The 13785-nt window shown below is 35.3% G+C and overlaps 1 protein-coding gene across 2 annotated transcripts; it reads left to right on the forward strand.

Annotated features, from left to right (window-relative positions):
- Window positions 1–739: 739 nt before the first annotated feature.
- LOC107678468 (kelch-like protein 22) lies at window positions 740–12437 on the forward strand. 2 transcript variants are annotated; one of them, XM_016473743.1, is made up of 8 exons: window positions 740–894; window positions 1442–1737; window positions 1852–2329; window positions 5132–5541; window positions 7342–7534; window positions 8578–8811; window positions 11544–11904; window positions 12007–12437. In XM_016473743.1, the coding sequence occupies exons 2-7, from the start codon at window positions 1508–1510 to the stop codon at window positions 11883–11885; spliced, it is 1887 nt and encodes a 628-aa protein (XP_016329229.1). In that variant the 5' UTR covers window positions 740–894; window positions 1442–1507; the 3' UTR covers window positions 11886–11904; window positions 12007–12437. The 2 variants fall into 2 exon arrangements, with proteins under 2 accessions (XP_016329229.1, XP_016329228.1); XM_016473742.1 differs by lacking the exon at window positions 12007–12437 and having other exon boundaries at window positions 11544–11997.
- Window positions 12438–13785: the final 1348 nt, after the last annotated feature.

The raw sequence follows: 13785 nt of genomic DNA on the forward strand, positions 1-13785 counted from the left end.
CTTTCGAAATATGTAATATAAAATATAAATTCCCCGTGGGAATTCTCAAAATGAGTTGAGCTCGTTTTTATTTATTTATTTTTAATCACAGACATAATCCTGCAAATACTCCTGCAACCCCACCGTCCTCCATACATGATCGTTTCAATTTTGATGAAAACCCAATAAAATATGTTTATTTATTTTTACGATGTGCCAAAACTGCAAACGTGTGACAACCTGCCCCGGTCTCCTTTGTTTGAATGAGTTTGTGCTTGCAGCGTTATAACAATGGGTTATGCGTGCGTTGTGTTTATTAATTGCTGGATGTTAAATAGTACTCTTTATTTATTTCAAGATGTATGATTAAATTAGTCATGGTTTTACTGTAGTAAAAGTGTCGTAGCCATGGTTTTTTGGCATATTGATTACCATTTGTATAACCACATTTTTACTACAAATACATGGTTAAACTATGGTTAGTGTAGCAAAACCATGGTAAATGTGTGGTTACCATGGTTTAACTATAGTAACCATGTTTTTTTGGTTTTATTTGTGGTAAAACGGTCCTTCCATCAAGACTGGAGATCCATGAAGACTGGTGTAATGTTTTTTGTTTTGTTATCATTATATTAATTTATCATTATATTTTTCAGTAGCCATGACACCCATAGACTGATGTAAAGGTAAAGCTGCAGTGAAGTAGCGCTCCAGTGCTTTTCATTTGACAGTCGCTGCTGATGTCTTTGTTTTCCTCTGTACCGGAAGCGCTTCTGTGACGTCACGGGCAAACTCAGCTGGGCGATCAGTAAACAAACATACTGAAACATCTTCATCACAATCATCACCATTATCACAGAGTGACTGTTGTCATCCGGCTGCAACAGGCTTCTTTAACTCGTCCGATCATTCCCGGTAAGTGTTGCTTATATCATCCAACCTCATGCACAAACTCACAACATCTTCTGTACTGTCAGATTATATAACGACCACACACTGCTGGCAGCTCAATCAATCACACTCAGCCTTTGTTCGCATCATTTATACTATCGTATTTTTTATTTGCACTTTCTACGAATATCATGTTTACTGGAGGAATAAATACAAGCCACTATTTACAGTTAAATGATGTTAACATTATGTACCAATATAAATTCTGCCAATCGTAGTTTGTCTTTCTATTTTGAGTATAAACTCACCATTGCCCTTAAAAATGGTAGTGTTTTAGATTTTTTCTTATTAACGTATCATTTTGACCTAGTTCTTGTTTATCTGTGGTTATAAAATGTGGCAGACAGGACTTTGTTTCCTGTCAATCGAAGTATGTTTACTTTCTCTTGTCATCGTGGTGTGATATATGTTTGTCATATTTACTTTCTATGGTGACTAATAACCGCTGATGACAAACACAGGATGGGGAAATTTCTCATTTCTCTCCCTCTCTCTCTGTTCTTTCATTTAGCAGCGGTGTGGGACGTCACACAAAAATGTGAGCAGGTTCACTTTCTGTTTGCATTTTTATATCAAGATGGCTGATGACTTGGTCTCCTGCACGGCTGGAGAGGCTGGAGGAGCCGTTCACTCCACCCAGCCCTGTGCCAAGCAGAAATACCGCAGTAATGCCCATTCACAGGGACTGTTAGACGGGCTCCTGATGCTGCGACAAGGAGGGATTCTGTTTGATGTGGTGCTCTCGGTAGAAGGAAAAGCTATTCAGGCTCACCGCATTCTCCTGGCGGCCTCATGTGACTATTTCAGGTATGCATGACTCTCCCCAAATGTTTAGGGATGAAGGAAGAAGATTTAGGAACTTAGGAAGTCTCTAATGTTGATTGTGCCCCTGTACAGTCAGTCTTTCCTCTCTGTGTTTAGGGGCATGTTTGCCGGCGGTTTGCGGGAGATGCAGCAAACTGAGATCCCCGTCCAAGGAGTCACATACACGGCGATGGCCAAACTGCTGGACTTCATCTACACCTCCGAGCTGGAGCTGGACCTGGACACGGTACAGGAAGTGCTGTGTGCGGCCACTCTGCTGCAGGTCCAAGATGTGATCGGCTTCTGCTGCGACTTCCTGTTCTCCTGGCTGGATGATGAGAACATCCTGGAGGTGGAAAAGCTAGCTGACATCTACGGGCTCAACCAGCTTGGGGAAAAAATTCACTCATATCTGCTCAAGAACATCCAGACCTTCTCGTGTACACCAGTGTATCGAAAGCTTCCTCCGGAAAAGATCCTGAGTGTGCTTTCCAGCGACGATCTGGAGGTGAACTCAGAGAACGAGGTGTATGAAGCAGCCCTGCACTACCATTACACTCCTGAACAGGTGGAGAAGCATGGGGTTTGCTTACAGGTGAGAAACAGATGGGTGGCCACAGCAGATATGACATCCCTGCATCTGTTGATTTGCAAAAAAGGCCTAATATTACCTCATTTGATGACGCTTAGTTCAAAAATATCAATACAAACTTTTGCACAATTCATCACATAGCCTATTTTTTTTCACAAAATATGTGGAAAAAAAGGTTTTTCGATTAAATATGCTACTGTATGTGTCATTGTTATTTTAATGACTTTTTTATAGTTTAAATCAGTTTTTAGTTTTAGATTTTCTGTTTTCATGTTAATTTTTGTTAAAATTTTAGTAATTTTGTTGTGTTTTTGTCATTTTTAGTAGTTTTTGTATATTTTATATATAATTTTTATTAGTTAAACAAAATTTAAAATAAGAAATTTTGCCTTGGCAACAAGGTGAAATAAAAAGGTTTTGACATTTTATTTGATTTAAATTAGCATCCTTTTATGACAAGTTACAAAAATGGCTATAGTTTTAGTATCGGTTTTAGTTTTAGTTACCTAAAATAACCCATGTATCAGCTTTAATCAAAATAACAAAAGCAGTCATATGTCACACGTTTTGGTTTACTGACCACAAACGTTTGAACGGTAGTATATGTGACCCTGGACAACAAAACCAGTCATAAGGGTCAATTCTTAGAGAAAGGGAAATAGAGATTTATACATCTGAAATGTATACAACTATTTGAAAATCTGGAATCTGAGGATGCAAAAAAATAAAAATATCGAGAAAATCGCTGTTAAAGTTGTCCAAATGAAGTTCTTAGCAATGCATATTACTAATCAAAAATTAAGTTTTAATATATTTACGGTAGGAAATTTACAAAATATCTTCATGGAACATGATCTTTACTCAATATCCTAATGATTTTTGGCTTAAAAGAAAAATCAATAATTTTGACCCATACAATGTATTTTTGGCTATTGCTACAAATATACCCCAGCGACTTAAGACTGGTTTTGTGCTCCAGGGTCACATATATGTTATAGAAAGTTTATATTTCAACTTTTCTAGAAAAACAAATATACCAAGTCTTTCAATTATTATGAGGTTATGAAACTGCACGTCTAATAATTATACAATTATACAAATAAATACTGAGAATGCACATGCATCAATGAAGTTACTAAACACGAGAGATCAACAACCACTTTATGTGAAATCATTTATATATTTATTTATGTGGGTCAGTGACACATAGAATTGTCCATGATAAAGCAGAAATATTTTAAAAGAACTTCATTCTTCAAATTCAGAATTAGATTTGGATTTTTGTTATGAAGGTTTGTTCAAATGTACAGTATATAGTGTGTGTATCAGCTTTAATGCATCAAAATAACAAAAGCAGTCAAATGTTAAAAGTTTTGGTTTTATTGACAAAAAGTAGTGTTCAAAATGTGTCATTTATAATCTCCAAACAATATTTTCAAATAATCAATTTAATGTCCAAAAACTTAACTTAAACACATATATTTACATTTTCGTCGCAAAATCTGTAATTTTCTATTGCTGATTTAGTAAAACACCCACTAATGTAGCAGAAGACATCTGGGTCATGTTTGCATTTTCTTTTGTCACTGGCCATAATTCTAACCTTGTTAGAGAAATGTGAAAATCAGATGAGAATTGAACATGTAGTTGTAACCGGCTCGAATCATGTCTTTGTGGCAGTTTTCTGTTGAACGCTACAAAATGCACATTATATTTTGTGAGATAATGTGATGTGCTCAAGCAAAACAGACACTGTTTTTGGAATTAGCACCCCAAAATTAGCACACAAAAAAACAAGTATCAGTCTCCCCATTGCCATAGTCTTTTTGGAAGTGATTAGTGATATCTATGACAAATCAACTTTTCCTTCAGGATTCATTGCAGATGACTTAAGACTGGTTTTGTGCTCCAGGGTCACATATATGTTATAGAAAGTTTATATTTCAACTTTTCTAGAAAAACAAATATACCAAGTCTTTCAATTATTATGAGGTTATGAAACTGCACGTCTAATAATTATACAATTATACAAATAAATACTGAGAATGCACATGCATCAATGAAGTTACTAAACACGAGAGATCAACAACCACTTTATGTGAAATCATTTATATATTTATTTATGTGGGTCAGTGACACATAGAATTGTCCATGATAAAGCAGAAATATTTTAAAAGAACTTCATTCTTCAAATTCAGAATTAGATTTGGATTTTTGTTATGAAGGTTTGTTCAAATGTACAGTATATAGTGTGTGTATCAGCTTTAATGCATCAAAATAACAAAAGCAGTCAAATGTTAAAAGTTTTGGTTTTATTGACAAAAAGTAGTGTTCAAAATGTGTCATTTATAATCTCCAAACAATATTTTCAAATAATCAATTTAATGTCCAAAAACTTAACTTAAACACATATATTTACATTTTCGTCGCAAAATCTGTAATTTTCTATTGCTGATTTAGTAAAACACCCACTAATGTAGCAGAAGACATCTGGGTCATGTTTGCATTTTCTTTTGTCACTGGCCATAATTCTAACCTTGTTAGAGAAATGTGAAAATCAGATGAGAATTGAACATGTAGTTGTAACCGGCTCGAATCATGTCTTTGTGGCAGTTTTCTGTTGAACGCTACAAAATGCACATTATATTTTGTGAGATAATGTGATGTGCTCAAGCAAAACAGACACTGTTTTTGGAATTAGCACCCCAAAATTAGCACACAAAAAAACAAGTATCAGTCTCCCCATTGCCATAGTCTTTTTGGAAGTGATTAGTGATATCTATGACAAATCAACTTTTCCTTCAGGATTCATTGCAGATGTTGGAAGCAGTGCGGTTCTGTCTGATGGAGAAGCATGTGTTGCAGCGCTTGCACAGCCGGTTAGAGCAGTGTCCACTGCGGGACTCAGTGGCCGCTGCTCTGCGTTACCACAGTCAGGAGCTGTGGCAGCCGGTGATGCAAACCCCACTCACTCAGCCTCGCTGCAGCTCCCAGTGCATCGTGGGATTCGGTGGCATGTATTCATCTAGCGCACTGGTGGACAATGAAGAGCGCTTCCAGGTGTTCCACCCCTCCTGGGGCGAGTGGCGTAGTCTGGCTGCAGATCGCGCTCCTCGCATGTCCAACATGGGCATCGCGGTGCTCAATAACTTTGTGTACCTAATTGGTGGAGACAAGAACACCAGCGGCTTCCGTGCTGAAGCTCGATGCTGGCGGTAAGTGATGCTGAATATTAATTTGCATTACGTTTTTACAGATGTTGAAGTGCAACTGTGAATCTAGAACAACTGTTAGAGGGACAGTGCTTGGATTTAATGTTGTTATAACTGGTTTATACATGTTACACTGTAGAAGAGAATGAAGAATTTTGTTTTTGCTGTACTTTTACCAAATTTCTCATTTTATTAAATTATGAGTCCTAATTTTTAAAATTATTATATACTTTTATTTTGTTTATTTTTAATATACTTTAATGGGTTTCATTTTTTTAATTATTTCAGTATTTTTTTGTAATAATGTTTTTGAAAGTCAATTATTTGATCAAAAATACAGTAAAAACAACAATATTGTGAACTATTTTCTGTTGTATTATATTTTAAAATGTAATTTATTCCTGTGATGCAAAGCTGAATTTTCAGCATCATTACTCCAGTCTTCAGAGTCACATGATCCTTCAGAAAGCATTCTAATGTGCTGATTTGATGCTGAGGAAACATTTCTTATTATTACAGTGTGACTGGCTTTACATTATTCAGGTTCGAGATCAGAGCTTTGACTTGGCCATTGTAGGACTTTAGATCCTCCCATTTGGCCTTGTGTTTGGGATTACTGGATTTGTATCATATCCAAATCAGAGACCAATATAATCCAATAAATGCTGATTGGATTATTGGACTTGTTGTTTATACAAATCTTAAACCATTATAATTGCAAGACCACTCAGAGTTTGAAAGCTTGTCAAACGAAATAAAACTCATTATTCACATAAATTCCATAAGAAGACAGAAACGGCAACAAAAAATATGTGAATCCAGTGTAAGCATAAAGAAATTAAGATGTACATCATCAGTAATATTGTTAATGTTGGGATAAAGGTTAAAAACTGTTTAGAAACTTTTACATAAAACTGGACCTCTGGTTTGCAAATGATTATACTATATATCAACTGTTTCACTTTAGTCATTTAACAGCTGCTTTTATCAAAGCAAATACTGAATGCACAAGCAAGTTTGTCATACAGGAGCTGAAAATACTCACAATATCTCAATGCCAAGTTCCAGAAGTTACTCCGAGTATGAGGGAAGTGAAAGAGAGAACAGGAAAAGATTTTCTTTAAGGAAGTCCCTTTGATTGTTGTTGTGGTTTTAGATAAATCGTAGCAATCTAAAACTGCTGATTGAACAGATGTAGTTTTTTTTTTGTCTCACTTAACCACAAAATATTTCTTCATCACTATCATTATTTTTGAGTATTTATATCTCTTCACAGTGGTATGCAGAGCTCTTGATCAGTGTTGTTATTGTTAAATAAAACTATTAAAAACTGTTTGTTACTTAAAAAAGCTGAAATAAAATATAAATATAAGATGAAAAAATTGTACCAAAATTAGAAATGTTGCCTTGGCAACTAAATTCAATAAAACAAGTTAAAAGTTGACAGACTAAAATTACTAAAATTGAAATAAATTAAAGCTAAATAGAAATATTAATAAACTAAACAAAAATGACTATAGAATATAAAATTACTTCAACTAAAATTAAACAAACTAAAAATAAAAGGTAATTCAGAATATTAATAAATATATAAAGAACACTGCTCTTGATATGGTTGGCATGATATGGTAAAAAAAAACCACTTTAATAATGAGACAATATTGAATGTCTTTTTAATAACATATTGCTAAAACTCAGGACAATAATATACATACTAAAATATTTACATTATACATTTTTGATACATCTCTAATTGTTAATTTACATTATTTGTTTGATTCGTTCCATTGTTTTCTCATCAAGGTACGATCCCCGCCACAACACCTGGTGTACTATAGAGCCTCTACGACAACAGCACGCGGATCATTGCGTCTGTGTGTTTGATAAATATATCTACGCCATTGGAGGACGAGACTACACCAATGAACTGGACTGTGTGGAGCGCTACAACCCACAAACCAACACCTGGGAATATGTGGCGCCGCTGAAACGAGAGGTGAACAGTCATTGATAAACCACTGAACTACACTGGTTATCTGTAGATATGCTAATATAGTACTATCTCTCAAGTAATTGAGCAATGCATCCGTCAAGTCACGTTCATAGTGCTTACTATAGTGCAATTCAGACACTTCAAAAACCACTTTCCTATTAATGTACAACATATAAAAACAATTATTTACTGCTGACTCATAAAAACAGTCTCTTGTCGCCATCTATTGACTTAACAATGTAACTAATCACGAACACACCGTTTCTCAATACTAAATACTATTATTAAATACTACTATTTATATAAAATAATTTTTTCGGGATAATAATATTTAATAAACAACAACAACTGCCATCATAAAAGTTGCTAGACATTTCTGTCAAAAGTACAAAAGCAGCACTCTGATATACAGCATTAAAATATGACGTGATGAGATTTTGAGAAACTATTTGCTCTGGAACAAATAATAGATTAATGAGACCAAAGACTGCCCGTTAGATTTACCCAAAACGAATGAATTATATCTCATGTTTAACCACTATAGAGACATCAGAGCCAGCGGCAAATTCCTGAAGATCTGGCCGAGGTGAGGCTGCTCTTGGCGGGTTCATGAGCGCTGAACGGCCGCTGACGCCCTGGAGCTCATAAGTCCGAAAACATTGAGGCAATTTTTCAAATAGACGTTATCTTTATTAACAAGCCACATATCTGAAGTCTAAACAAGTACATTCTCACCTAAAAAAAACTCATAAAACTACATTCTGAGACACAACAAACAGTATTATTTATAAAATTATAGTGGATTTGAACGTCTGCCATGATGACACTCGCCGTGATTGTAATAAAATCCTGTTTTTACTCTATTTTTGATCAAATAAATGCAGCCTTGGTGAGCAGAGGGGTCTCAATTATTCCAATCTTTTGGCCAGTAGTGTAAGTTGTATTTACATAAGGGCTGCAGCTACCATAAGAATGTGACATGAGTTTATGAACTTTAGATTTAATGTGCATAATGTATACACACTCTCACATGCCTGTGTCTGCAGGTATATGCACACGCCGGCGCAGTGATTGATGGGAAGATCTACATAGCATGTGGTCGGCGGGGAATGGCTTATCTGAAGGAGAGCTACTGTTACGATCCCAGCGGCAATCACTGGAGCTTGTGTGCAGAGGGCCCGGTGGAGCGTGCCTGGCACAGCATGGCAGCACTTAAAGGCCACGCTTATGTCATTGGAGGCAGCAACGATGGTTGCGGTTACCGGCGAGACGTCCTCAAGGTACTGAACTTCTGAAATACCTGCATCGCTGCTTTACAGTTAACAATGACTGCATGTTTTAACACCAGTTATAGCATGGTGTAAAAACTGTGTAAATTAATAAATAAAATTAATTGATTAAGTTAAAGCAAAACCTAGTGAGCTGCCAACCTAGACCACATCATAGGCTTTGCTCCTCAGGTGAAGGATGTTCCAAAAGTCAACATGTGTCAAGGTCCATAAGTCTTTAAAAAAAAAAAACTGATAATTTGACCATTTATGACATGGCAAGGTTAGTTCAGGTTGTAAAATGTCATGCTGTTTAACTTAAAATGTTTTTACTTTTTTGAGTTCAATAATTAAGATGTGTACACTCATTTCTGTATTCAATATGTAAGGAAAATAAGTTATTAGTTTTACATGATATTACAGCGTATGACATTAAATTCATTCAATTTAAACTTTTCTTGATTTTCAAAACCATATGAAACCATGAATACAAACAGTACATTTCTAAAAAACCTGGCACATGTGTTATAAAGTAGATTTTTTTCTTGGACACTCTTATCTTCATTAACCTTTATTTGTTTAATTATTTAATATATATTATTTGGTGCTGTCAATCGATTTACAAAAGACAAACTAATTAATCACACATTTTTTTTTTCTGAAATGAATCGTGATTATTCACACTTAGCATTAAAGTTTTTAAATATACTTTTATATTGCAACAATTTCACATCTTCAAAATATTGTGGAAATAACAAAGACAGTATCTTTTTTTAAATATTTGTTTAATGGCATGACTGGAGGCGAGTATCACTGATACCAAAACTACTGATGTCTCTATGATTTTTCCCCCTAATATTTAACTATTACCTATTAGCCATTCGACATTACAGTATAATTGAGAGCTATCAATCTTAATATTTATTAGACTTTAAAAAAATAACCACTTCTAATTTATGTGAACTTAAAACAATCTTCACATCAACATAAATGTCATATTTAGCTACATGTGCCCTTCAGCAAGTAGGAAATATACAGAAATTAAATAAAGTTATTAAACTTTAAATTCTAAGTTAAATATAGATGAATCCTTAAAGCTACAAAAGTTATTGATGTAATCTTTTTTTCTTTTGTTCTTTGTTGAACAGACATCACAGCAGCTGGTTATTAGGTTATTTTGGCTGCCGCTGCTGAACATGACGTGGATGTGACACGCATCGTATTTTCTCACAACTCTTTACCTTTTCTGACCCACTTCAGCTCTCAAAGTCTCTATAATGAGCTGACGAGTTGAATCGGGTGTGTTAGATGAGGGAGACAGTGCTGGGCTTCTCCAGGACAGTTTTGAAAACCACTGCATTTCAGAAGCATGTTCTTTTCTGTTTCCATCACCCTGTTTTTATACGCATTTTGAAGTATCGCATGAGAAACGAGAATTATTATATTCAGTGGCTTCTCTTACTTTTCTTAGTGATATTTAGTGCCAGCTTATCAGGAAGTGCACAGTTTAAAACGGCTTTAATCGTGTTTTTGGTAATTTCATGATGACCTAACTACGTCATTGCTTGCTCTTAGTTTCTTTTGAGCTTTAACATGAAATGATATAGCCTACCGTATGGCTACATCGCACGCCGCCGCATTCGTGCGTGCAATTGAAGAGCACGCGCTACTAGCACAGTATGACGGCTGACAGGACAGAATTAGTATTTACTGATATATGGCCTGACAACATCTCATCTGACCGTAGTTCACTGTTGTTCTACTGAAGCTCCTCATTATTTGTAGCTTTTCCGCGCTCGTTTGATTCGCACCTGCGCTGAGGTCTGAAAGTCTCCAGTTTGATGTGTTCGCAAAGACTTTCTGCGTCTAAATAAACGCAATTCTTGTCAAGAACAAAAAGAAGTGACAGAAGCAGCAGTTGTGAGTGCGGTGGTCAACCTTAACTCCGCCTCTGCTTTAATTGCGTTAAATATGTTAACTGGAAAAATTTGTCACATGCGTTAATGTGCTAGTTTTGACAGCATTAATATTATTTAATATATTGCCAGTATATATAGGTTTGGGGTTGGTACAATTTTTTATGTTTTTGAAAGAAATCTCTTCTGATCACCAAGGCTGCATTTATTTGATCAAAAAAACCAAAAAAATACGTAAAACTGTGAAATATTATTACAATTCAAAAATAACTGTTTTCTATTTTAATATTTTTACAATGTAATTGAAATAGAAATATTTCTAACATTTTGTAAATGTCTTTACTGTCACATTTGACCAATTTACTGTTTCCTTGCTGAATAAAATTTTTTATTTTTTTTTATCTTGCTGACCCCAATTTTTTTAACGGTAGTGTAATACATTTAAAAAATTGAAACTTTTCTTGAAAATTATTACAATATATTTCTAAGAAATGTGAGAACATTTCTAAATTCTAAAATATTTGTCCTTTTTTTCCCTACTCATATTTGTCATTGACACATATGTCATTCAACACAAAAAAAGTAAGGAAACGGGCCAATCTTAATTACATTTTTACAATTATTAGGGTATTGGAATCTATTGTCAAGTCTCCCAGATGCTTCATGTGAGGTTGGATCATTCTTCGAGTGGCTCGCCTGCCTATTAAGAGTGTTGTTATGAGGTTTCATTGTTGTTAGCATGCTGCCTTTAGAATCAGTATGCAAAGCAGCTCACTATGTTTTGATCCAGAGCCAGTGACTGAGCTAAAGTTCTGTCTGTCTCTATAGGTGGCGTGCTATAACCCAATAGCAGATGTGTGGTCTGTGGTGAGTCCGTTGCCTGCTGGACATGGGGAGCCAGGCATGGCCGTCCTGGATGGATGCATCTACATCCTGGGTGGAAGATCGCATGATAAGGGCAGTCGCATGAAGTATGTTCACATTTATAACGCGGAGGAGGACCGATGGGAGAGCGGAACAGCCCTCGAGGACCGTGTATCTGGGCTTTCAGCATGTGTCCTGCTTTTGCCACGAGCAGCCATGGCTCAAGCACGCAGCTGGGAGCAAAGGGCTAAAGCATCATGGGAAGAGGTCGACTGGGATGACTCGGACAACTCAAGCGAGGACTGAAGGTGTTAGCGCTGCTCAGGTGAGGCGTACAATTGTACTTTATTAAATTGGGGACTTGTATGAAATTCCATAATTCTGTGCTAGATTGAGTTCTGGTGGCAATTTCACATTTTTTTTTTAGATTGAACAGTATTTGTAACCAATCGAAGCCTTTGTTGTGCCTGTCTGTAAGTAACTAAGGGTAAGTTGGAAGTGTTCTGGTTTAGATTATTTCCAAATCGCACTCCTTTATGTTTGTGGGTTAATTTTACTGACTCTTTTAGGTTGTTGTGCCATTTTAGTCATGCTGATGATTTTCTTATTGTTTTACGTCCAAAACTTCACTCCGAACTATGAGAAGCTGTTGGAGATGCTAACACTGTACATAGGGCTGGGTGACGAAACGATTGAGTGAAGAACACAAAACACTCTGTGATTTAAACTAATTTAAAGCCAGATGAAAGAGCGCTGACAAACAGCAGAAACACTGTGAGCAACAAGACAGTCAGAAAGCTTTTCAATCTACAAATCGCCATCATGGATTTACTGTAGTAACACCAACTGCACCATGGTATTGTGGCAGAAATGTGGGATATTCATATCAAAGTTTATTATATTATTAATGTAGACATGTATTAAATGTATTAAAGGAGCAATGGAATATAAGTACAGTATTTGTTTTGTGATTAAGCTATAGCATTCGTGCAATTATAATAAATGCATTTAGACTACTGTTTTGCATACAGATCCCTAGAAACCATATCGTTACATTTTTACCATGGTATTGAGGTGCTATATGTGTGGTATTAACTGTAGTTCTCATGATGTAAATGTATGCTACTATGGAAGACCAATGGTTAATATTAGTAAAACTCACAGTCAGAATAATCACATTTCACCATATAAAACTGAGGTTGTTACAATTTTTACAGATGTTGTTGTTTTTGATAATGAACATAAATTTACATCTGCATCCTAACTCAAGCTACTACTGTCACCTCAAGCTACTGTCAAGTGTGCATTTCTAAAAGACAAAAAAATTCAATATTATTATTATTGCAGCCTACACTGCAAACTGCTGAAGATACGAATCATCAAAGTCAGGCGACACAAACCTGGTTCATGCTTTGAAACAATATCACTCGTTAGAACAAGCAGAAACTAAGTAATTAAGATGGAAAAATGACTGGAAAAGTGTGAAAAATTCAAAAACGTGAAGTGTTTGTCATGTTCTGACAATAAAGAGTCATTTAAAACCACAATTAACAGTCTGGTTTCTACAACTTTCACTTAGGCGCAAAAATCTGCCTTTAAACTTAGATTTGAAATTTATCGTGATAATTATCGATATCGACTGATATGAAAACATTTATTGTGATCCTTTTTATGGCCATATCGCCCAGCTCTAACTGCACATGCACTTTACAAATATTTCGTTTATAATTATGGTGCCTTTATTTTGCAGATGTGTTTTGGTAAGCCCAATGCCTTTTTTATTAATAGATATTAATTAAGTGCAATAACGATTTTCAAAAGAGTAAAGGAAATGGTGAAGAAGTGGTAAACAGGATGCTCTAGTGCAGGGGTCGGCAACCTTACACACACATGTACTACCATTAGTAGAGTAAATATTGGCCCAAGAGTTGATCAAATGTGTTGTAAAAGTAGTAACGTTGTAAAATGTAAAAGTTTTCTATTTAAATATATATATTAAAAATGTAATTTATTCAGCATCATTCCTCCAGTCTTCACTGTCACATGATCCTTCAGAAATCATTCTAATATGCTGATTTACTGCTCAAGAAAGATTTAATATTATCAATGTTGAAAACAGTTGTGCTGCTTAATATTTAAAATAAAATAAAAAAACATACACTGCCATTCAAACGTTTGGGGTAAGTGAGATTTAAAAAGTATATAT

The sequence above is a fragment of the Sinocyclocheilus anshuiensis genome, unplaced genomic scaffold (genome assembly GCF_001515605.1).
Source record: "Sinocyclocheilus anshuiensis isolate Anshui unplaced genomic scaffold, SAMN03320099.WGS_v1.1 scaffold112, whole genome shotgun sequence".
NCBI classification, from domain to species: domain Eukaryota; kingdom Metazoa; phylum Chordata; class Actinopteri; order Cypriniformes; family Cyprinidae; genus Sinocyclocheilus; species Sinocyclocheilus anshuiensis.

Excerpts from the sequence above, each read along its gene's own strand:
- LOC107678468 (XM_016473743.1), top strand. The coding sequence starts at position 1,508 with ATGGCTGATGACTTGGTCTCCTGCACGGCTGGAGAGGCTGGAGGAGCC. Across the intron at positions 2,330-5,131 it reads AGCATGGGGTTTGCTTACAG|GATTCATTGCAGATGTTGGA; the intron begins GTGAGAAACAGA and ends CTTTTCCTTCAG. Across the intron at positions 7,535-8,577 it reads TGGCGCCGCTGAAACGAGAG|GTATATGCACACGCCGGCGC; the intron begins GTGAACAGTCAT and ends CTGTGTCTGCAG.